Source organism: Aethalodelphis obliquidens, unplaced genomic scaffold (assembly GCF_003676395.1).
Source record: "Aethalodelphis obliquidens isolate GAN/ISIS:26980383/991018 unplaced genomic scaffold, ASM367639v1 scaffold102, whole genome shotgun sequence".
Classification (NCBI taxonomy): Eukaryota; Metazoa; Chordata; class Mammalia; order Artiodactyla; family Delphinidae; genus Aethalodelphis; species Aethalodelphis obliquidens.
This window is the reverse complement of record NW_020838046.1, coordinates 907453-930510: the sequence shown is the minus strand read 5'-3', so window position 1 is coordinate 930510 and position 23058 is coordinate 907453. Positions and strand designations below refer to the sequence as shown.

The following is a 23058-nucleotide window of genomic DNA, read 5'->3' as shown; positions in this document are numbered from 1 at the left end:
TATTATATTGGCTGTGGGTTTGTCATAAATTTATTATCTTGAGATATGTTCTCTCTATACGTAGGGGCTGTGTTCTTGAGTTGAGTCCTAGGATCATGTTTTGCTTATACTTCTGCCCTACAGTTCCATTTATTGAGCATTCCTAACCTTTTCTGAGCTAACTTAAGTACCCAGATATGCATTTAAAGAAATACTTAGCCAGGATTTATAGAACACTGTGCAGTCAGCTTTAACAGTTAAGAAATAAGAAAATCTTGAAGGAGAGGGAATGGAACATTAAAATTGGAACTCAAGGACTGATAAAATTGCCCTCCTTGTTTTCTTGCTCATTACACATTTGTGTCTACAGGTAGTTTGCTGCTGAGAGCTGGTGCCCTTGGCCCCCTCCTTCCCTCCACCCCCCGCCCAGGGGGTCAGGTACTTCTGTGCTCAGCCTCCTGGGGTGGATGTGGTGGGTCATTGTGGCCCTTCTCTGCAGCAGAAGAAAGCAGCACAGAGTGTCCTGTGCTACTGTCTGATTCCTCTGAAATCTGCTTATCTTTAATACTGAAAGGTGTTAATTGGAATGTTGTAAATAGCGCAGTATAAATGCTTAGGGCCAGTGGTTGGTGGGGAGGTTGGAATTGAGAGTGGGGGATAAAGGACAAAAATGTAACAGAAGTAAACATAGGAAAGGAGCAGACATGTATAGAGGCTGAGTGCAGGTGCCTCTGTTAGTGGAAGAGTTGTGTCCTGGTAGCTGAAAACGAGGCTGGGAAATAACGGAAAGATACCACCTCTTCTCTTCCCTGTCATGTTCTCTCCATGAAACTCCTGCCCTTGAACTCTCAGGGTGCTTATTGCTCTACGGCTTGCATATGGTGTTTGTCTTATTCTGTAGCCATGTCCATGTATGTCCTATATCCTAGAAGATTGGAAGCCCATGAAGAGCAGGGACCACCTCATTTGTCTTGATATCCCCACAGCACTTGTCCCTGACACACGGTAGACTCTTAATAAGGTTAGTTGAACAAATCCAGTTGAGGAGAACATGGGGAAGTAAGTAACTGCCAGACAGACATGACTGTGTTCAAATTAATGGTCTTGTTAAGAAGTGGCAGGGTTTGGGAGGGCTGGTGACTGGGTGCAGGGGATTAGAAGATGCTCACGGTTGGTGGGGAGCAGATTGGGACAGAAGCCAAAAGGCAGAGGCCTGTAAGGCATATGAGGAAGCAGCCTAGCCTGGAGACAAGGGGTGGAGCCGGGCAAGGGCACCTAGAAAGATGAGGAAGGGCATGAAAATGCCTGTGCACCAAGATGGAGGCCTGGAGCTTGTGATCAGCCCCCAACAAGGCCTGAAAAAGAGCCTATACTAGCCCAGTCTCCTTTAGCTGAAGGCAACAGAAATCCAAGTTAAACCAGCTTAAACACAAGGAGGAATTTATTGGTTCCCGTAAGTGAAAAGTCCAGGGGGATGGCTGGTCTCGTGTATAACCTAGATCTGGGATGCAAATGATGTCCTCAAGAATGTATATGTATCCTTTGGCTCTTTCTCATTAGCTCCATTCTCAGTCACACCCTCAGATTAGACGACTGTGGGCTGCATCAGGCTTGTGTCCTGCAAAAAGAGCTGCAAGAGTCCAGGGACTGACACATTGACTGCAGCCGGATTACTTTCCCACAGCTGAGCTAGTCTTCACTCAGGCAAGGCCACAAGAGAGGAAGAGGCAGAGACAACCCTGGAGGGGGAATGGGGGTGTGTTCCCAGAAGTGAGGGTTGTAAACTGGGCAAGCAAAATCGGCAGGAGAGCACTGCAGGGATACAGGCCCCTGGTTTAAGTCACCATGAGAAGCAGACGGGACTCATACGTGGTGTATATGTAAGTCACTCTTTTTCTTGTTTTTCAGCATCTCCATGATACAGTGAAGAGGAATCTCGATAGTGCCACATCCCCTCAGAATGGTGATCAACAGAATGGCTATGGAGACTTCTTTCCTGGGCATAAGAAGACCCGCCGGGAGGCCCCTCTGGGAGTTGCCGTCTCTTCCAATGGCCTGCCTCCAGCCTCCCCGCTTGGTCAGCCTGACAAGCCTGGCACAGAGGCCCTACAGGCCAGCGGGAAGCATTCACTGGGGCTGGACTCCATCAACAAGAAGTGTCTGGCAGACTCGAGCCTCCACTTGAATGGAGGCAGCAACCCCAGTGAGTCATTTCCCCTGAGCCTGAATAAAGAACTGAAGCAGGAGCCCGTGGACGACCTGCCTTGCATGATCACAGGGGCCGGAGGCTCCATATCTCAAAGCAACCTCATGCCTGACCTCAACCTTAATGAGCAGGAGTGGAAGGAGCTCATCGAGGAGCTGAACAGGTCAGTGCCTGATGAAGACATGAAGGATCTATTTAATGAGGACTTTGAAGAGAAGAAGGATCCAGAGTCTTCTGGTTCTGCCACACAGACCCCCTTGGCACAGGACATTAATATTAAAACAGAATTCTCTCCAGCAGCCTTTGAACAAGAACAGTTAGGCTCTCCACAAGTGAGGGCTGGGTCTGCAGGACAGACCTTTATGGGGCCTTCATCTGGCCCTGTGAGCACAGATTCACCCAGCCTAGGGGGCTCTCAGCCCCTGTTCCACACCTCTGGTCAGCCTGGGGTGGACAATCCCAGTCCCAACCTGATGTCAGCATCAGCCCAAGCCCAGAATGCACAAAGAGCCCTCTCCAGTGTGGTGTTGCCTAGCCAGGGCCCAGGCGGGAGCTCAGAGCTGTCCTCTGCCCACCAACTCCAGCAGATCGCTGCCAAGCAGAAGCGTGAGCAGATGCTCCAGAACCCACAGCAGGCTGCCCCAGCACCAGCTCCAGGCCAGATGTCCACGTGGCAACAGACAGGCCCCTCCCACAGTCCCTTAAATGTCCCTTATTCCATGGAAAAACCTGCCAGCCCTCCCGGTTACAAGCAAGACTTCACTAGCTCCAAACTGCTCATGATACCCAGTGTGAACAAGAGCTCCCCTCGGCCAGGAGGCCCCTACCTCCAGCCCAGCCATGTGAACCTGCTGAGTCACCAGCCACCAAGTAACTTGAATCAGAATCCCGTGGCTAACCAAGGATCCGTGCTGGACTACGGCAACACCAAACCCCTTTCTCACTACAAAGCAGACTGTGGGCAAGGCGGCCCTGGGGCTGGCCAGAGCAAGCCGGCCCTGATGGCTTATCTTCCCCAGCAGCTGTCTCATCTGAACAACGAGCAGAACTCCTTATTTCTAATGAAACCAAAGCCAGGAAATTTGCCCTTCCGATCACTGGTTCCACCTAGCCAGGTGAGCACGGGGCTTTACTCTGTTACTCTGCATCCACATCCATCCTAGTGTGGTTACCAGGTCCCAGGTAGTTGTGGAACAAAGGGAGGGAGGGAGCTGGTACTTTCGTCCTTTGACTCCCTTGGGAGTGAAAATTGACCAAGCAAACGAGGATTGATTCTTAATAAACAAAAATAGGGTAAAATTCCCTAGTGTAACTTGGTTTTAACTGTATACTCATTTGAGGAATCCCCTGTACTTGGTCTAGTGTCTCTTTCATGCCATACAACTTAAGTTATTTGTGGCAAGATCACATTTAATGTCCTTAGAGGCTCTGCTTTTTTTTTTATACCACTTTTCAAACATGTGTGTTCAAAATACCATAAGTTTTAGTAAGCTTATAACATTTAGGTGCGTGCTGCTTCCTAACAGGTTATTTAGTCAAGACACTCAAGCCTGGCAGAATCACATGGCTTTGTAGGGTGGAGAATGGTCAAGTACCATTCTATGATGATCATTATTTGCATTTGTACTCACATTCAAATATGTTCTAAAATGTGTCCCCACTGGAAGCCTTCTCATGGCTAGGGCTTGTACAGTAAACAAACACAGAGTGTTCCCGGACTTCCTCAAAGTTAGCACTTGCTTTTCTTACTACACAGTGTGTCCTGGATTGTCTTCTATATCTATAAAAGACATATATATATAGATCCATTGATACTTTTTAACACTTGTGTGACAATAGTTGTGTCACATGCAGTTGGGTGTATTGCATTGCCTCCTTTCTTTCACTACTGTAAGCCTGCAGTCTATTTGTAGCACACTCTAAAAAATTTTAAAAATTAAAAAAGCTAGTAATACCATGAGGAAATTGACATGTTCAGATAGTAGTGAGGGTATGTAAATGGGCACAATGCTTTTGGAAAGTAATTTGACTTTTCGTATTTTTCATAAGCCATAAAAATGTTCGTAAGCATTGACATATTATATACCCCCGCAAGAAATAATCCAAAAAAAGGAAGAAAGTTACATACAAGATACTAATTGCATGATTATTTCTAATAGCCAAAAACTGGAAGCAGTCTAAGCATCTGTCAGCAGAAGAATGCATGTGTAAACATTCATACTTCTAATTATTTCAGCCACTAAACTGCTACACAGCCACTGAGAGCATCCTAAAGAAAGAGCGGCACAGTGATGTCTGCCATTTCAGTAGTACTTTGCACCTCACAAGGCACTCTTGTAGTCCATAAGCTTCTGGTGATTGGAGTGAGGAGATTATTTCAGAATCTGTCTACTCTAAGATTAGAATCTTGTAAAAAGATTAAATATACAAATGAGGGACTTCCCTGGTGGTCCAGTGGTTAAGACTCCACACTCCCAATGCAGGGGGCCCAGGTTCGATCTCTGGTCAGGGAACTAGATCCCGCATGCCCCAACTAAGACCCAGTGCAGCCAAATACATACATACATACATACATACATACAAACAAATAAATAAGGACTGGGTAAAAGCTCAAAAAGTTGAATTTGTTCAAATGATAATTGCTTTTTGCCTTTTTCCTGTATGAGTTAAAATTTTTCCTTTTCTTTTAAAGGTAAGTAATGATGTTGGGGTAATATTGTGGTAACCTTTGACATGGCTCTCACTTTAGGTCCAGGTATTAATAGAGACTATCCATTAAAATTCTCATTGGTACTCAGTATTTTTTGAGCATGAGTATCTGACAAAAGTTAAGCAGTCTCTTCCCAGGAAAATGCTGTACACATGTGGACAAACCATATAATTTCAGGAGGTTCAGGGACAGCCCAGCCACCAGGGGCCCAAGGTTTGCACACTCAGAATGTAGCATCTCCATCGACCAGAGCCCCTCAGAAGTTCCTCCTCTGGGGGCCTGTCCACACCCATGCATTCCAGTAAGGGAGCATTTATAAGCTACAGTTGCCACTGGAACTATGTATACAAATATACGAGCTTAAATGTAAAATCACACCTTTGCCACTGGTGAATCATAGGAAACAAACCTAACATGCAGCTAGTGACTGTTCATTGCCATGCCTGGATACTCAGGTGTTAGTGCTATTGGTCTCCAGCCCCGCCCTGGAGGGTGGTTTCACTGGAGTCGCCTGCAGGGAAGAAGAGGCTTCAAGAGAGAGCCTTGAGCCAGGTTTTCACTGGATGCAGCTCATCTTCTCTGATCAGGGCTTATAGTCTTCAGTGTGTCCCACCTGACTTGAGACCCCCTTTTCTGTGTTGACAGGACCAGAACCCTCCCAGCGTCCCTGTACCAACCCAGGCTGCCAGTGTGGGGACTCAGCCACCTGCCGTGTCCGTAGCCAGCACTCACAGTAGCACCTCCTTTCTCAGTAACCAGCAGCAGGCAGCTGTAATGAAGCAGCATCAGTTGCTTTTGGACCAACAGAAACAGAGGGAGCAGCAACAAAAGCATTTGCAACAACAGCAGTTTTTGCAAAGGCAACAGCACCTTCTGGCAGAACAGGTAAAGGGAAAGGTGGAAGAAAACCCCACCATCCCTGCCCATGTTTTCCTGCCTCCCAAGTCACTGCAGTGGCTACAAGCTCCAGTGTGTATGTATGTGGATTTGTGATTGTTTATATGCCCAGTATTAGAGTATCCTTGAAACAGGAGTGTGACGTTTCTCAGACAGTGGTAGCCTGTGTCAGAGCAGCTTTATGTCACTTAGTGGGGATTAATGAAGGCCGAATCTGTGGCTAAAACTGTATGTGTTAGGAACATTTTTCCATGTCCCTTGTCAGCAGCTACCAAAGCACTGAGCTCACTTGGTCCACCAGTTTGCTGTGGGATCCAGCTTTTTTGTAAAGGTAGAGATTGCTATAAGGGAGAACATAAAGCGGGGAAATGAAGACATCCCTGAGGTCCTGGGGTTCAAGAATCAGGACTGACAAGCCCGCTCCCAGTCCTGCAGTTCACCCACTTGGTCACCAAATGTAGTGTTCAGGTACCAAGGTTACAGGAGTTCTCAGGACTTTAAATTACATCCTTAAGACATAAGAGAACTAGCTACCCAGAGAATAAAGTTGATTGAGGATGACTTTAAAGCCCACATTACTGCCTCAATTCTGCCATTTTTTAAATAACAGCTTTATTGGGATGTAATTCACATGACGTACAATCCACCCATTTAAAGTGTATTATTCAAATAGTTTTTAGTTTATTCATAGAGTTATACAAACCATCACCACAGCCACTTTTAGAACATTACCTAAAAGAAACAGGTTATTTAGTCAAGACACTCAAGCCTGGCAGAATCACATGGCTTTGTAGGGTGGAGAATGGTCAAGTACCATTCTATGATGATCATTATTTGCATTTCTACTCACATTCAAATATGTTCTAAAATGTGTCCCCACTGGAAGCCTTCTCATGGCTAGGGCTTGTATAGTAAACAAACACAGTGTTCCCGGACTTCCTCAAAGTTAGCACTTGCTTTTCTTACTACACAGTGTGTCCTGGATTGTCTTCTATATCTATAGAAGACATATATATATAGATCCATTGATACTTTTTAACACTTGTGTGACAATAGTTGTGTCACATGCAGTTGGGTGTGCAGTTGGGTTAACTTTCTTAAGAAAGTTCTTTGCTTCTAGCATTATGTGTCTGTTCAAAAAATGACCCTCTCCTATTTTAATTACCCATTAAAAGTTGTTCCCCCATCTTCCCAAGTCTAGGGCACCACTAATCTACTTTTTATCTCTATAGATTTACCTATTCTGGACATTTCATATAAAATGCATTCAAGATTCAACCATATTGTAGGATGTATCCGTACTTCACTCCTTTCTGTGGCTGAATATATTCCATTATATGAATATGCTGCATTTTATTTATCTGTTCATCAGTTTATAGACGTTTGGGTTGTTTCCCCTTTCTGTGGACATAGGTTTTCAGTCCTCTTGAGTATACACCCAGGGATGGAATTGTTGGGTCATATGGTAACTCTTTAGTTTAACCTTTTGAGAAACTGCCAAACTGTTTTCCAAAGCAGCTGCACCGTTTTACGTTCCCACAGCAGTGTGTGAGGGGGCCAGTTTCTCCACATCCTTGACACACTTATCTGTCTTTTTGATTCTAGCCATCCTAGTAGGTGTGAAGTGGTATCTATCTTATTGTGGCTTTGATTTGCATTTCCCTGGTCTGCCATTCTTTTTTCTTTTAACTGATACATCACCTTTTTTTTTTTTTAAATCATTGCCCCATCCTTCTGTCTCATACTACAGTTTATTAAGAGCCCCCCAAATGAGATTACGAGCATTATCTCCATAGGAGTCCCTCTGAGTAACAAACTTGGACAGTTTACTTTTCTCTAATCGCTTTGTTGTTTTATGTGGGTCTTGTAATTTTCTGTTGTTCTTGGCATTTTCTAGGAGAAGCAACAGTTTCAGCGCCATCTGACCCGCCCGCCACCCCAGTACCAAGACCCAACACAGAGCACCTTCCCACAACAGGTTGGACAGTTCACAGGTGAGGAGTGTCTGAGGCAGTGGAGTGGGGCAAGGGAAGGCAGGCACTGGACAGAGCAGGTAGTCTGTCCCACTCATGCTGAGTTCCTGCTGTCTGCCCAGTTTTATGCTATAGATGCTAAATGGATGTATATGCTCCTGTAACTCCATTCTGCATAAGGAGCCTAGCGTTCTGGTTACTCTACAGGTCAGGAGAAGAAAGTCACAGAGGCAGACTACTTTGGCTAAGTGCTTTGGCTGGGTCCCTGGCTGTATAATCTTTTGAGGCAAAATCATCTGTAGTTGGAAGATGTCTTATCAGTAAGAAGTGGCTTCTGTAATTCTTAAGAGAGTTCTTTGCTTCTAGCATTATGTGTCTGTTCAAAAAATGACCCTCTCCTATTTTCCAGATAAGGAGAGACTTAGTGCACTTGTATGGCCTTTTGCTTCTTTTCTTTCTTCTTGTCTGCTCATATTGGTGTCACAGGTGGCAGTATCAGCAGCAGACAGTTGGCCAGAAAGGGGCAGGAAGCATTCTGAGGTCTCAGCTGTCTTGTCTCAGATACGTGAGGGAACCTGACCGCCATTGCTCAGGCTGTTGCTCCAGAAATAGAGAGAGATTTCAGTTGACAAATGCAGTAAAATCTAGGCCATACCTGCCTTCCTAGCTCTTGGAATATCTTCGAAACCTGTGCTTCTCTTGGTCAGTGATTCTCGTTATAAAGTGTCCCAGAGAAGTTGACCACAGCTGTGCATTCCAGAGGAGACTTAAGTGGGTTTTTTTGTTGTTGTTGTTGTTTTTGCGGTACGCAGGCCTCTCACTGTTCTGGCCTCTCCCGTTGCGGAGCACAGGCTCCGGACACGCAGGCTCAGCGGCCGTGGCTCACGGGCCCAGCCGCTCCGTAGCATGTGGGATCCTCCCGGACCAGGGCACGAACCTGTGTCCCCTGCATCGGCAGACGGACTCTCAACCACTGCGCCACCAGGAAAGCCCTTAAGTGGGGTTTTATGCTTGTGCTAACAGGGACCAGGGGTTGAAGTCTGTGGGCATCTCAGAAGCCTGGGTCTTGGCCAGCTTTCCTGCCTTCATCCCATCTGATGTTGTTGTGGGCTATCAGTGGTAGAGAAGTGGACTGTTTCAGCATTTCCATTTTGTCTTCAACTCAGTTTTTAGTTTAGGTGCTGATGGAGAGAGGAAGAGGAGAAACAAAGTGTACTCAGTTATAGCCAACCCCTGAACAATCGCTCACCTACCAACAAAAAAAAATCTCAGTCAGGGCTGTCACCATGCATCCACTGCTTAAGACAGAGTCCCAAATAGCAAGTTCCCTGAGGACAGGACCTCTCTGTCCCATTCCGTGCTGTCTCCCCAGCACAGAACCTACCACAGAGCAGGTGCTCAGTAAATATCTTCTGATTTCAGTCCAGACTCCTTCCTCCCTTCACCGCCCTGCAGTGCCACACTGTGTGGGCCTCATCTAAGTGATCCTGACAGTCCCTGCCGAGCTAGGTCTAAACCAGAGTCACAGTCCAGTTACCCTTTGGCTTTGCAACCCTGTCCCTTCCTATGGTGGCTGCAGCTCTTCTGAATCTGGCCGGGACCATCTCTTCCTTTTATCTCTAGATACTCTCCCCACATTCTAGCCATAGAGTTTGCCCCTTCCTCTGTGCCTGTCTTAATCTCCTTTTTGCTCCAGACCGGCCTCCATTCCACCCTGTGGGAAACCTTTGCCCCCAGGGTTCTCTTTGAGGTTCCACTGATCATGAGGTATCTGGTGTTCTGATTTTGCCTTTCAGGCCTGTGGGATAGCAGCTGCAGCATGGGTCTTGGAGGTATCTCCATAGTGGTGGTGAAGAAATGCTAGCTTAGTTGACAGAATTTTCTCTGTCTTCTAGGGTCCTCTTCTGCCATGCCTGGCATGAACAACTTGGGTCCATCTAACTCCAGCTGTCCTCGAGTGTTCCCTCAGGCTGGGAATCTGATACCAATGGGTCCTGGACACACTTCGGTTTCCTCTCTCCCTTCAAGCTCAGGCCAGCAGGACCGGGGTGTGGCTCAGTTCACTGGCTCGCAAAGCATGCCACAGGGCAGCCTCTATGGCATGGCTTCTGGTATGACCCAGAGAGTTGCCCAGCCCCCGCCACAGGCCACCAATGGACATGCCCACATTCCACGGCAGACCGGTGTGGGCCCGAACACCTCGGTTTCAGCTGCCTATGGGCAGAACTCTCTGGGGAACTCGGGTATCTCCCAACAGCACAATAAGGGGACCCTGAACTCTGGTTTAACTAAACCACAGGTCCCAAGGGTATCTGCAACCATGGGAGGCCAGAATTCCACATGGCAACATCAGGGAATGCCGAACCTGAGTGGCCAAACCCCAGGGAACAACTCCGTAAGTCCCTTCACTGCAGCTTCCAGTTTCCACATGCAGCAGGCCCACCTGAAAATGTCCAGCCCACAGTTCTCCCAGGCGATGCCCAGCAGGCCTATGGCCCCCATGAGCTCAGCAGCTGCAGCAGGGTCCATGCTGCCCCCTGTGAGCACACAGCAGAGGACCAGTGCCCCTGCCCCAGCACCTCCCCAGGGAGCCCCACAGCAGGCCTTGCCGGGCCTGAGCCCAGCTGGGCCTGAGCTGGGGGCCTTCAGCCAGAGCCCCGCCCCAACAGTGGGCGGCCGGGCAGGGCTACACTGCACCCAAGCCTACCCTGTGCGGACCGCAGGCCAAGAACTGCCCTTTGCCTACAGTGGGCAGCCAGGTAGCAGCGGGCTGGCCAGCATGGCCGGAGATGCCGACCTGATCGACTCCCTGCTGAAGAACAGGACTTCGGAGGAGTGGATGAATGATTTGGACGACCTTCTAGGGCCTCAGTAACAGGAGGATTTGTGGTGTTTTCAGTGTTCATACAGCCTATATTTTTCTTCTCAAATTCAAGAAAGAGCAACTACTTTGGACCAAAAGCCCACAGCCCAGGGAGCTGGGCAGGTAGAGCTAGAGCCATGGGGCTGAGGCCTGGTCCTCCTGGGGCCCAGGGCTCCCAGCCAGCAGTTGTGGTATGTTGGGCTGGCCCCACCCCATCTGCTGGCGTTGTTATCTGGTTTTGGGACAGCAGGACAGGGTTCTGCAGGTGGTTTTCTATCCAAATGACCAAAAAACCAACAGTGAAACCCCACGATGTCAGGCTTATAAAAATCTATGCTATCATGTTGACTTAATCCAAGATTTCTCCACTTGCCCCAATTTTGGGACAAATTTTTGTTGAAACTTTATAGCAGAACTATTTGCAATTTGTAGCATAGAAAAGATTTTAAATTTTTTTAAGGTTTTAAAACAGATTAGGGTAGGTGGTGGTTTAAATTGATAAGTGGCATTGGAAACTTAGGGTTTCCTTTTGATTAAGAGCCTTTTTTATTCCTGCTCTTTGTCAGCTTTCAGGGCAAAGGGAGGCTCACTGGAAAATCATTTCCGTAAGTGCAGGCTGTGACTGCATGTGCCAAAAAGGAACAGGATGCCATGAGAAAGCAGAGTTAGTGACACAGATCTGGTCTTTCCAGCAGCTCCTCCTTCTCCCAGAATGCTGTTCTTCCAGGCTGGCATTTAGGAGGATGTGGGCTGAGGAATCCCTTCCTCCCATGTGTTGGTAGCAAGACCCCAGGCCAAATGCCGAAATGAAACAATTGGGATTCCTGTGTCCTCTTTTGTTGTTTCTCCTTTTGCAGTTTCTCCGAAAACTCATCTTTAATGTGTTAGGAAGGTGATCATTGTCGAGTTATGAACAGATGTCTTTCCTGCACCCTGTCTTCATTTCCCATAACCTTTCTTTCTGCCTCCCCTTCTTTCTCTCTCCAGCCCAAATGGAAAAACTCCTTAAGCCACTGATTTACTGGATTGGAGAGAAAAAGAAAGAGTCATTAGAATTCCCTAGGGAAGCCTAGCATAGTAAGGAGCTGGGTATCCCTTCCCCAGAAAGCAAAGGTTTGTGGGAAGGAGAAAAATAGGTGTGCCCTGTTTGGCAGGGAGGACGCAGGCTGGGCCAGAGGAAGGAATTCCACTTTGTTTTACTACTTCTGCCACTCCCTTGTCAGATGACTTGCACTTTTTAAAGAGAATTGCTTTGTAACACTAATACATCCTTTCTAAAGATTCAAATGGATTTCTCTCTTAAGGTCTATGACTTTTTAGGTCTTGACTAAGCTAAGAGTCCACAACAACCTGTGGGCTGTTTGTGGGAAATGAAGACAGAGCACTTCGATGTAACGAAAGCAACATGGTAAGCACAAGGTGAGACCCTTTTAAATGGGGTGTCGGAGAGAAAATAGTACACTGAAAAGAGTGGCGTATATACAGAGTGGTCTCTGGCGAAACCACAACCCCATTTTTATTTCCCTGGAGCCTCAGAATGGATAATTCAAGGAGTATCATATGTAAAGAATTGAGCCAAGGAAAATATTCACACAACCAGCTTGAGTGGCTTTGAGGGGACAAAGGGTTGTACACACATTGGTAATTATTTTGCACCAGCAGTGCCTTTCATGGGGGTACTTGGACCCTCAGATCTTCTCCTCTAATAGCCATTTGCCACCATGGGTGGTGTTTGGGCCATTTCCCCTTTAAACACCCTCCCTGCCTTCCCCAGTCACTGAATATAACTCTCAAAGAAGGGAATGAATCATAAAGCCAGTGAAGACTCCACCCTCTGAGTGAGTTCCCCAATCTGAAGGGGAAGAGGGTGACTTCAGCGGGTTTTCTACCAAAAATAGCGGGCGGAAGGCTGGTGGTGGGTCCTTGCTCCTCTCCTGGTCTCCCTCTGGCTGCTGCTCACCTCTATCCCTGGGCGCTCGCGCCTCTGCCTCCCCCGTGTGAGGAGGGCTGCCCCTGCCTTAGTCCTGGGGCCACCTAGACAGACAGCAGGCTTCTCACTTGCTGCAGTGTCAGAGCAATAAAATGTGATGCTTGGAGTCCCCCCAGGGAGCTGCCTGTGGCTTTATTTATGAATCTGGTTTTTGGGTAGTCAGGGAAGGAGACAACTCCACTTCAGTGCAAATCCCCATCTTCCAGGAGCCATGACTCAAAAGAAAAGGGTGCTTGGACTTTTGTTATACACACTTGCTTTGTGTAAATAAATGTTTACAATTTTATATTAAAGATGAAATAAGCGTTAGAGCTTCTGACTGTATATTTTTTACTTTTATAGATTTTAAAACTATGATCCTTTATATATGTGTTTTGGGGGCTATAAGTTTTATGTCAAACAGTTGGTATTGTTAACTTTTTACTGTCATCAAAGTACATAAAAGTCCTATTAATTCCCTTATTCTTCTACTTCCCTTAACTCTGGTATACACCAAAAAGAAATCTTTACTTTCCTGTTTTATCATTATAAAATAATAAAAGTATTTTGCTAGTATGGAAACTGCCCATGTATTTCAATTCACATGGCTGTGCCACAGGCAGGAGGTGGACCAGTACACAGCTGCTTTGTTTGGTAGTTGATTTCCTTTGTGATTTAGCTGCTTTCTTAATGCACATTGGTGGTGGGGGTGTTTGGTTTGCTTTTTGGTGATACATAGGAAATTAGCACCGACATTGCCCAGGGCCACCGGTCTCTCCCCTCTCTAGACCTCATCCATGCCCTTACGTCTAATGTGAGGGAAGTTGGACTTAAGGGATACTTTAGATCCTTAGCAGTTCAGATGTTTTACTTAAACCCTTAGATTTACTGTCAGTGCAGTTCTCTAGGTCTTGTTTCGTTTTCTTTTTTATTGTAAGAAAGTGTGTGCTCTGGCATGTTCACCCACTCACTCTTGTCAGTGTCACACTGTGAAGGGGCATCAAATGATGACAGAAGCCACACCGGGAACCTGGAAGGCAAGTCTTCTCAGTGACCTCTCACCTCAGCCATAGGCTGGAAGCGGGTCAGACCTAGAGAAGCTGGAGCTCTTAGAAGGGCAGGAAAGAGCACCCTTCAGGGAGGAAGCCTGTCATGTGATGGAATTGAAAGGTTTAATTACTCTAATGAAGCCTAACATAGCCATGTATATAAGGCACAGTAAAGGGAAGAACACAAGACTCATGAAGTCTTGGCTGAGAATGCACAGAATGTGTGTGTTGTTTGGCATGGGGTGGGGGACACACTCTCATGAGTGGTGAAGGAAGTACAAAACAGAACCAAAGGGAGATGATTCTGCTTGTCAGATTACCTCAGTCATCCTCAGTGCTGACTGCAGTGTGATGAGGCAGGCTGCTGTACAACTTTTTTGTGGGAAGAAATTTTGAAAAAGGTAGCAAGCGCCTTAAAATATTTGTGCCATCTGTCCACCCCAGAAATTCCAATTCTGAAAAGCCATCCTTGAAAATAATTCTAAGTGCAGAAAATGGTTATATAGCACAGTGGTGTTCCTAGTAGCACTATTTATAACTGCAGAAAACTAAGAGAATCTAAAGAGCTGTCAGAGGGGATTGGTTAAGTAAATTGCAGTACTTCCTCTTGATGAGATACAATATAGTTACTTTAAATATTTAGGAAGGTTTTGAACATTGCAACTTGGAATGCAGGTTTTGTTGGGCTTCTTTTGGGAGCCAACAGAAAAACTGGCTAATAAAACCCTGAACATTCCCTGCCCCCAGTCTGTATTTTAGGTTACCAGCTAATTCCCAGAATCAGAGGAGGTGTTTAACAAGCCAGGCCTCAGGAGTGCCAAGGGTCAGGCAGTTCCAGTCTCTGCTGCCCGGCCACCTTCCCGAGTCTGTCGAGAGTTACAAGCCAGACTCATGTGGTGACCGAGGCAGGCTTCTTGAGGCACAGCTCCCTCAGCTCATGTTTATAGAGCACCCACTATGTCCAGGCATTGTATTAGGAGCAGGGAAAGTAGCAGCAGTATAGGAGAGCAGGGCCCTGCTCTGTGGACCTTCAGTCTCATGTGAAGGGGATGTCATAACATGTGACGGATGATTTCAAAATGGTGTCAGGAAGAAACTAAAGCAGTGCATAAGGTAGAGGCTGCTGTGGGGGAGGGGAGGCCTGAGAGACTTTAGATGTGGTGGGCAGAATAGGCCCCTCTAAGGAGACACCTAACTGAGGCCGAGTACTGGAAGGGAGCCAGCCAGAGCTCTGGGGAAGAGCAGTTCACAGCCACATGGAACAGGAAAGGAAATTCCCCAAAGCAAGAGGGTGCTGTTAACAGGAAGGGAGGAACGCTGAGAAAGTAAAATCAGCAGATGCCCAACACATGTTCAATTAAAAGCACAAAGGACATATGTTGCATATAGTAGGAGAGTGAGCCCTTGCCCCTCTGCCAGGTGACCCCAGCACTGCAGCATCCGCAGTGCAAGCCTGTGCTACTCTGGGGCCTCTGCCAGCCCAGCCCAAGGAGATGCTGAAGGTAAGATGGGGTCCCACGTTCATCCCTGGGGTTGGACTGCTCCTGCCATCATTAGCAGCTTTATCAATTAGACAACCTTAAGGCCAGTCAGCTGATGAAGGTGTGGAAGTGGCAACGTGGAAGTGGTAAAGGTGTTGAAAGATGCAAAATGGTGGTTGCCTGTGAACTTGGTCCAAGGCTAGTCAACTAAAAGTTCCAGGTACTCCGGGACCAGCACAAAGAATGGTAGGTGATGTCTTGGAAACAGGTCAGCTCTTCTGCACATGGGATCAGTTTGCCTTACTGGAAAGCTGGTGATGCACTTGCCACTTTTCAGATAGGCTTTGCTTATGTGGCAAAGATAATTTGCCTTCTGAATGGTTGCAGTTAGCTGGGCTGCAGACCCTAGTCAGTACCTGCAGACCATTTCATGGAAGTTGGAAAAAATAGCTTCAGACCCTCACTCAAAGTGAAATCCAGCATGGCAAGGACAGAACACACGGCTCCACCTCGATATCAATGTTCTGGAATGCAAACTCTGAGAGAGGTAACCTGTGCAAGAAAAAGATAGGAAGGTGTCCGAGGAAAAGATATCTGCTGCAAAAACAGATATGGCAACAAATACAACAGCTGCCCGAGGGTGGGGTGAGGGGGTTCAGGATTCCCTCTCCTGTCTAATGAGGCCGGGTGGGAAGAGTCCTCTGCTGCAAGTGACATGGCGGGTCCTGGCCAGACAGGCACACCATGCATTCCGGGGCTGTTAGGTGGTCGGCGCCGGGAGTCCAAGTAGAAGGCTCCATTTGTCTTTGTATCTGGAAAGCAGAATTTTTCAAGGTTACAGAGAAAAAAAGCTGGAGATACATATTCTTAATAAGTTGTGAAGGATCTAGCTCCAGTTGATGCAGCTGAGGTGAGTACTTGCTGCCCTACCTTTGGATTTATCACTACTGATACCTCCACTATCTCTCATCTTGAGTTTTAAGGCTCTAGATAGGTTGTATACTTTAAGTACCCACTTCTTTAACGCAGGGCGAAGCCCAACCACATACAGTCATCTTCAAAGTCAAGAGCTGCAAATGTTGCCGTCCTTCCTACTATGTCATGTTACCCTTGGAGTTGGAGGCCCAAGAAAATCCTTCACCCAAGTAGTAAAAAAAAAAAATTCAAATCTGCTCTATTAGTTATATCTCCCCCCATGCCATTTCTTCTTTTTGATACTTGCTTGTGCAGTAAAAGACGCTTAAACTCTGCTGCTGCCTCTCGTTCCTTCTGTTGAACCTATCCAGCCTCCTCTGTTGGCTCCTCTCTCCATCCATCCAACTTTTTAGCCCTGCCATAGTGTTATAGGAAGACTAGAACAAGAGAACAGGCTTGTCTGAGCCCAATCCTGCCACTACAGACAAGGTGTGAGCCCAGCTGCCTCTTCAGGACCGAGGGGCTCCTTCCACCAAATGCCAGGAATGTTGGCTGCTGCCAGCTCTCAGCTGAGTCTGGGAATTGCCTTCAGTGGAAAGGAGCTGCCTTGCCTGTGGCTATGCCCCCTACTCAGGGGCAGCCCACATCTGGAGCCTGGCCAATATGGGGGTACAAAGGCCCAGCCCCTTTCCTCAATTTGGGGCATGAAAGGGCCACCCAGATCCACGGTGCCAGTGGGACCATCTGAGGCCTCTGTTGCGACTGCCTTTCGGTTCAACACCCCTCTGCCCAGTCCAGCTGCCCTTGCCTACTCACCAAAATCTGCTTCTGGGGAAGCCAACCTGAGACAGTAGGAGTGGGGATTGCTCTCAGAGCTGGCTGGAGCTGGCTTACTGCTAGCTGCCCGGCCATGAGAGCCCCATCACTGGTAACCATGGGGCAGGAAAAGCCACTAGCATGCTGAAGTTAACAGGCTTTCAGCATGGTGATACCGGGATAGGATACTGGAGAAGGGAATGCAATATCCTACGCCTCCGAGAAGTTTAAGGGAAGGAGTAATTATAAGAACTGTGGAACAAAAGCCAAAAAAAGTGTTAGGATGTGGAGAAGGTGGGAATGCAAAATAGTGCAGCAGCTATGGAAAACAGTATGAGTGTTCCTCAAAACATTAGAACTACCACGTGATGAGGCAATACCAGTTCTGGCCATTTATTTATCCAAAAGTACAGAAATCAGCAGATATTAGCACAACCATGTTCATTGCAGCACTATTCACAGTAGCCAAGATGTGGAAACAATCTAATTGTCCACCCATAGGTGAATGGATAAAGAAAGTGCGGTACATGCATACAATGGAATATGCTCAGCCTTTAACAAAAGAAATTCCGACATGTGCAACAACAGGGATGAATTTTGAGGACATTTTGCTAAGTGAAAAAAGCCACAGAAAGGCAAATACTGTATGATTCCATTTACATGAGATGAGGTATTGAAAATAGTCAAATTCACAGAATCAGAGTGGAATGGTGGCTGCCAGGGGCTGTTGGAGGGGAAATGTAGAGATGCTAATCAATAGGCGAAATGTTTTAGTGAAGCAAGACTAAGAAGCTCTAGAGATCTGCTCTATAACAACAGTCAAGAATACTGTATTGGGCTTCCCTGGTGGCGCAGTAGTTGAGAGTCCGCCTGCCGATGCAGGGGACACGGGTTCGTGTCCCGGTCTGGGAGGATCCCACATGCCGCGGAGCGGCTGGGCCCATGAGCCGTGGCCACTGAGCCTGCACGTCCGGAGCCTGTGCTCTGCAACGGGAGAGGCCACAACAGTGAGAGGGCCGCGTACCGCAAAAAAAAAAAAAAAAAAAAAGAATATTATACACATAAAAATTTAAGAAGGCAGATCTCATGTTAAGTCTTCTTACCACAATAAAATTTTTAAAAGAACTGTGGTGTCAGGGGACTATTCCTAGGGCCCGTCACCAATGTATTGAAGAAAGACAATGAAAAGCTGAGGATGATTAAGCACCAGCTTAAGACCGAGTGTGAGGGGCTTCCCTGGTGGTGCAGTGGTTGAGAGTCCGCCTGCCGATGCAGGGGACACGGGTTTGTGCCCCGGTCCGGGAAGATCCCACATGCCATGGAGCGGCTGAAAAAAAAAAAAGACTGAGTGTGAAATCAGAGGGCCTCTTTGGCAGGCTCTGAGAAGGGCAGACAAAGCTGAGGGGAATCAAGCCAAGCCTTAGGTGTTAAGAGGGCAGATTGAACTTTCAACCCACCAAATCTTCTACACAAAAGTCACTGTCCTCATTAGGAAGGAGAGGGACCCTGACACTTGGGATGGGAACATCTGATTGGTGCCTTAGAAAGCCTTGGAAGCCCAGGTCCCCCTGCAACCCCTGGGCCTGCAAACACAGCCTGCTTCCTCTTAAGGATTGGTGCCTTCATCTTGCTTAAAAATCATGCACAGACCTCTTCCCCACCTCCCCTTCTGGCCACTGGATCAATAATGAGGGTGATGTAATAACAACCTGTCTCGGCAAGTGTTGGGCCTGTTGAGAGAGGAAAGGGACAATATGCCGAAGGCACTGAAGGACCTTGCCAAGATGGATGGGCAGGAGCCAGGAGTGTGTGGGACTGAAAGGGCTGGGGTGGGGGGAAGGCAGTGCTAACAGGAAATGGGTCCAGGGAGGGCTTTATCCATATGGGAGTGCCCTGCTGTAACACAGGACTTATTACCCTGAACGCTACACTCCCAGGAAACATAGATAATATGCCCCTAGCTTGGCTCTTGGAAGCTTTGAGAAAGCCATGGCCTGTGCTCAGGGAAGTAGAAATGCAGGAGCTGCTGCAGCAGGCAGTAGAGGCAGGGCTCCACACGCTCAGTGAAGGGCATGCAAGAGTGGACAGACTATATTTGTGATGGGCCACAAAACCTACCAGCCAATTATGTTCTGCAAGAGGACCCAGAGGACATCCCATTTACCCAAAAGAGAAGGCACACTGGAGAGGGGCACCACATCACTGAGAAGCTGGGTGGCCATTCCTCCGAGGCCCAGACTGACAGTAGAAGGCATAACAGAACCAGCCTCCCTGATAGCAGTGGGGTTGTGGGGAATCCTAAAGCAATAGGGCCAGGTGGCAGCATGGACATTTCAGAAGCCAGATGTGAACAGTTATCATAATGAGCGGCCAGGTTGGAGGACCTAACCCACAGAGAACTAGGGAGCTATTAATGGATCACAGTGTAGTGCAGGGACAACAGTGTAGTGCAGGGCAGCTGACAAGAGGTTGGCTTCCTTTATACAAGCAGAAGGAATCAACAGTGGGTCATTGATTGGTTGGCTGAGGGAAGCTGTCCCAAAACAAAAGTTACAAAACACTGCGCAGTTTCCAGAAAGGCAGCCATCACTGCGAGTGACACAGTAATGATTCTCCCTGTCCTCCCCAAAGGGACCCATAGTCATTTACTCAGAGAACCATACCCCAGGGAGGAGGAATACCTAGATTTTGCTAGGTTACTTGGATATGAAGTCTGAGTTGACATTGACAACTGGGGGTGCCAGGAGTCTTCGTGGCTCCCAAGTTAGGTTAGGGGTGTAAGAGCAATACATGAAATGGAGCCCTGGCCCAGGTCTAGCTTACGATGGGACCACTGGATCCACAGCTGCACCTGACTACTTCCCTAGACCTGAGGTTTAATCAGAGTGGACACACCTTATCATTACAGAACCCTCCCACTGGCCAAGTGGAAGCCTTGGAAACAGCTCCTCCCAGCCAAGAGAGTATATGAAAAACAATGTTGCCTTCCAGAGGGAAAAGCAGAGATTAGTGCCACCCTAAAAGCCTTATAGGATGCAGAGGTGGTAGTCTCCCCCCCATATGCTCATTTAATCCACCAGCCACTACAAATAGCAGATAGTCCCTGGCAGAGAACTTGGACTGCTGCAAACTCAGCCTAGTTGAGTCCAAACTGCAGCTGCGATGAACATCAACCAACTTCTGCCATCAACCACCCTGGTGCTGAAAAGAGGGGCTTATGAATGGACTAGCTATGATGGCAGTGGTGGAGGCTCCACACGATCCCAGCAGTATTGCCCCAACTCACCAAGGCTACTCTAGCTCTGTCACTGCTGAATGTCCATCCTGCCAGTGACAGAGACCAATGCCAAGCCTCTGAGTCAATCTATCCCTCGAGGAGACCAACTAGCTACTTGGTGGCACATTGGTCCCTTCCATGCCGAAAAGGGGAAGACATACATTTTTTTTTTCTTTCCTTTCCTTCTTTTTTCCCTCCCTGCAGCTTTTCATTTTTAAATAATTTCAAACTTACAAAAAGAGTTGTGAAAGTAATACAAAGACCTCAAAAACATTATGTGAAGTTGTGGCAGACATGAAAGACCACATATTGTATATTCCCTTTATATGAAACGTCCAGAAAACACATCAGTGGTGGCCTGGGACTGGGATCTTATGGGGGAGATGAAAATGTTCTAAAATCAGATTATCATGATGCTTGCACAACTGGGTAAATTTACTAAAAGTCATTGAACTGTACTTTTTTTTTTTCGGTACGCGGGCCTCTCACTGTTGTGGCCTCTCCCCTTGCGGAGCACAGGCTCCGGACGCGCAGGCTCAGCGGCCATGGCTCAGGGGCCCAGCCGCTCCGCGGCACATGGGATCGTCCCGGACCGGGGCACGAACCCACGTCCCCTGCATCGGCAGGCGGACTCTCAACCACTGCGCCACCAGGGAAGCCCTGAACTGTACATTTTAATTGGCTGAATGTTATAGTATATAAATTATATACCTCAATAAAGTTTTTTTTTTAATAGTACAAAGAGGGACTTTCCTGGTGGCACAGTGGTTAAGACTCCACGCTCTCAATGCAGGGGGCCCAGGTTTGATCCCTGGTCCGGGAACTAGATCCCACATGCCACAACTAAGAGTTCACTTGCCACAACTAAGGAGCCCACGAGCCACAACTAAGGAGCCTGCCTGCTGCAACTAAGACCCAATGCAACCAAATAAATAAATATTTTTTAAGTTAAAAAATAAAATAGTACAAAGAATGCTTATATACCTTCACCCGGCTTCCCCATATGTTAACATCTTTTATAGCAACAGTACAATTATTTAAAAAAAGGAAATTAATATTGAAACAAAGACTGTTAACTAATGGACAAATGTGTTTTTTTTAATTAATTTATTTTTGCGTTGGGTCTTCGTTGCTGCACACGGGCTTTCTCAAGTTGCGGTGAGCGGAGGCTACTCTTCGTTGTGGTGCGCGGGCTTCTCATTGCAGTGGCTTCTGTCGTTGCAGAGCACAGGCTCTAGGCGCACGGGCTTCAGTAGTTGTGGCTTGTAGGCTCAGGGAAGTCCCAAATGGAGAGATCTTATCCAAATTTCACCAAATGTCTCATATGCCCATTTTCTGGTCCAGGATCCTATTCAGAATCACACTGCAGTGGGTTGTCAAGTCTCCTTAGTATCCCCGGTCTGTGACAGTTCCTATGTCTTTGTTGTTTATGTTCTTGGCACCAGCTATTCACATCTCCTGGAATGAGCACAAAGTCCGGGTGTGGCTTTGCCTGTCCTGCAGGTGAGTGGGGACCAGCACTGCTATCCAAGGGATCAGAGTGTTTGACCTGCCAGTACAGAATACATCTTATGTTGCTTTGGACCAAGGGACCCTCTCCACAGCAGTGCTACCATGGGTACATGGCAGCAGGATCCCTTCCCTGGGAATCACCTTGGCAAGGGAGCTGTCTGGCCCCAGTTTACAACTCCGACCCAGGGCCACCCGCGTACAATGCCTGGTCCCTGTGTGGGGGATGCACAGGCTCAACCTGCTTGCCCCAATTTGGGGCCACTCTGAAGGACTTTCCAGCTCCAGGGCCCTCTCTGGGGCAAGCTGAAGCTTGGCTGCAACCACATCACAGCTCAACACTCCCTGTGACCTGCCCTACTCTCCTCCTGTCTTTTACAGCTGATGTTTCCAGGCCCAATTCCCAAGAAACTCCTCGCACACAAATCCTCTGTTGCTGAGGAACTCAATCCATAAAAATGGAAGGTTTTACATTTAAGTATGTTTTTGCTGAGGGTAGATTTATCAGCGTTTCAAAGGCTTTTGCGGCCCAAAACAGGTCAATTGAAAGCCCACCCTCCTCAGCCTCTAGAATAGCCTACAGGAATGAGAACAGCTATTTCCCAGCACTGTGGCCTCCCAGCATGTACGTGGGGCTTCTGCGAAATGAACATTTTCAGTGTTGTGGAATGTTTCCTTCTGATTTTAAACTCTCTTAAAACTGTCAGGTAGGGACTTCCTTGGCAGTCCAGTGGTTAAGACTCTGTGCTTCGGACATCTCTGATGGCTTAGTGGTTAAGAATCCGCCTGCCAAGGTAGGGGACCTGGGTTCGAGCCCTGGTCCGGGAAGATCCCACATGCCGCGGAGCAACTAAGCCCATTGCACAACTATTGAACCTGAACCCTAGAGCCCGCGAGCCACAAATACTGAGCCCATACGTCACAGCTACTGAAGCCCATGCACCTAGAGCCTGTGCTCTGCAACAAGAGAAGCCACCGCAATGAGAAGTCCACGCACCGCAGCGAAGAGTAGCCCCGGCTCGCCGCAACTGGAGAAAGCCCACGCTCAGCAACGAAGACCCAACATAGCCAAAAAATAAATTAAAAAAAAAAAAAAAGACTGAGCTTCTGATGCAGGGGGCGCGGGTTCAATCCTTGGTCGGGGAACTAGGATCCTACATGCAGCGTGGCCAAAAAAAAAAAAAGAAAAGAAAACTGCCAGGTAGAGAATTTTGGTGAACGTCATCAAAAAGTCTTACTGCCTATGATGTTTAAATCAGTATCAATATAATTTCATTTTATAAAGATAGCTGGTTTTTGTATTTTTATATTTTATTCAAGTGAATGTATTAGCTATTCATAAAAATTAAAATTTCTAAAATCATTATATTAAAAAAAATACAACTAAGTATTCACTGAAGCTTCATTTGTAATT

General features: G+C 47.3%; 1 protein-coding gene across 1 annotated transcript in view; it reads left to right on the top strand.

The window, feature by feature from the left end:
- The window catches only part of MAML1 (mastermind like transcriptional coactivator 1), a 46336-nt gene extending 33157 nt beyond the window's left edge, over window positions 1-13179 (top strand). Inside the window, exons 2-5 of the mRNA XM_027096427.1 lie at window positions 1888-3300; window positions 5541-5780; window positions 7690-7786; window positions 9661-13179. Coding sequence (XP_026952228.1) covers window positions 1888-3300; window positions 5541-5780; window positions 7690-7786; window positions 9661-10640 — 2730 coding nt within the window. The 3' untranslated portion in view covers window positions 10641-13179. The remainder of the gene's footprint in view (window positions 1-1887; window positions 3301-5540; window positions 5781-7689; window positions 7787-9660) is intronic.
- The last annotated feature ends 9879 nt before the right edge of the window (window positions 13180-23058 follow it).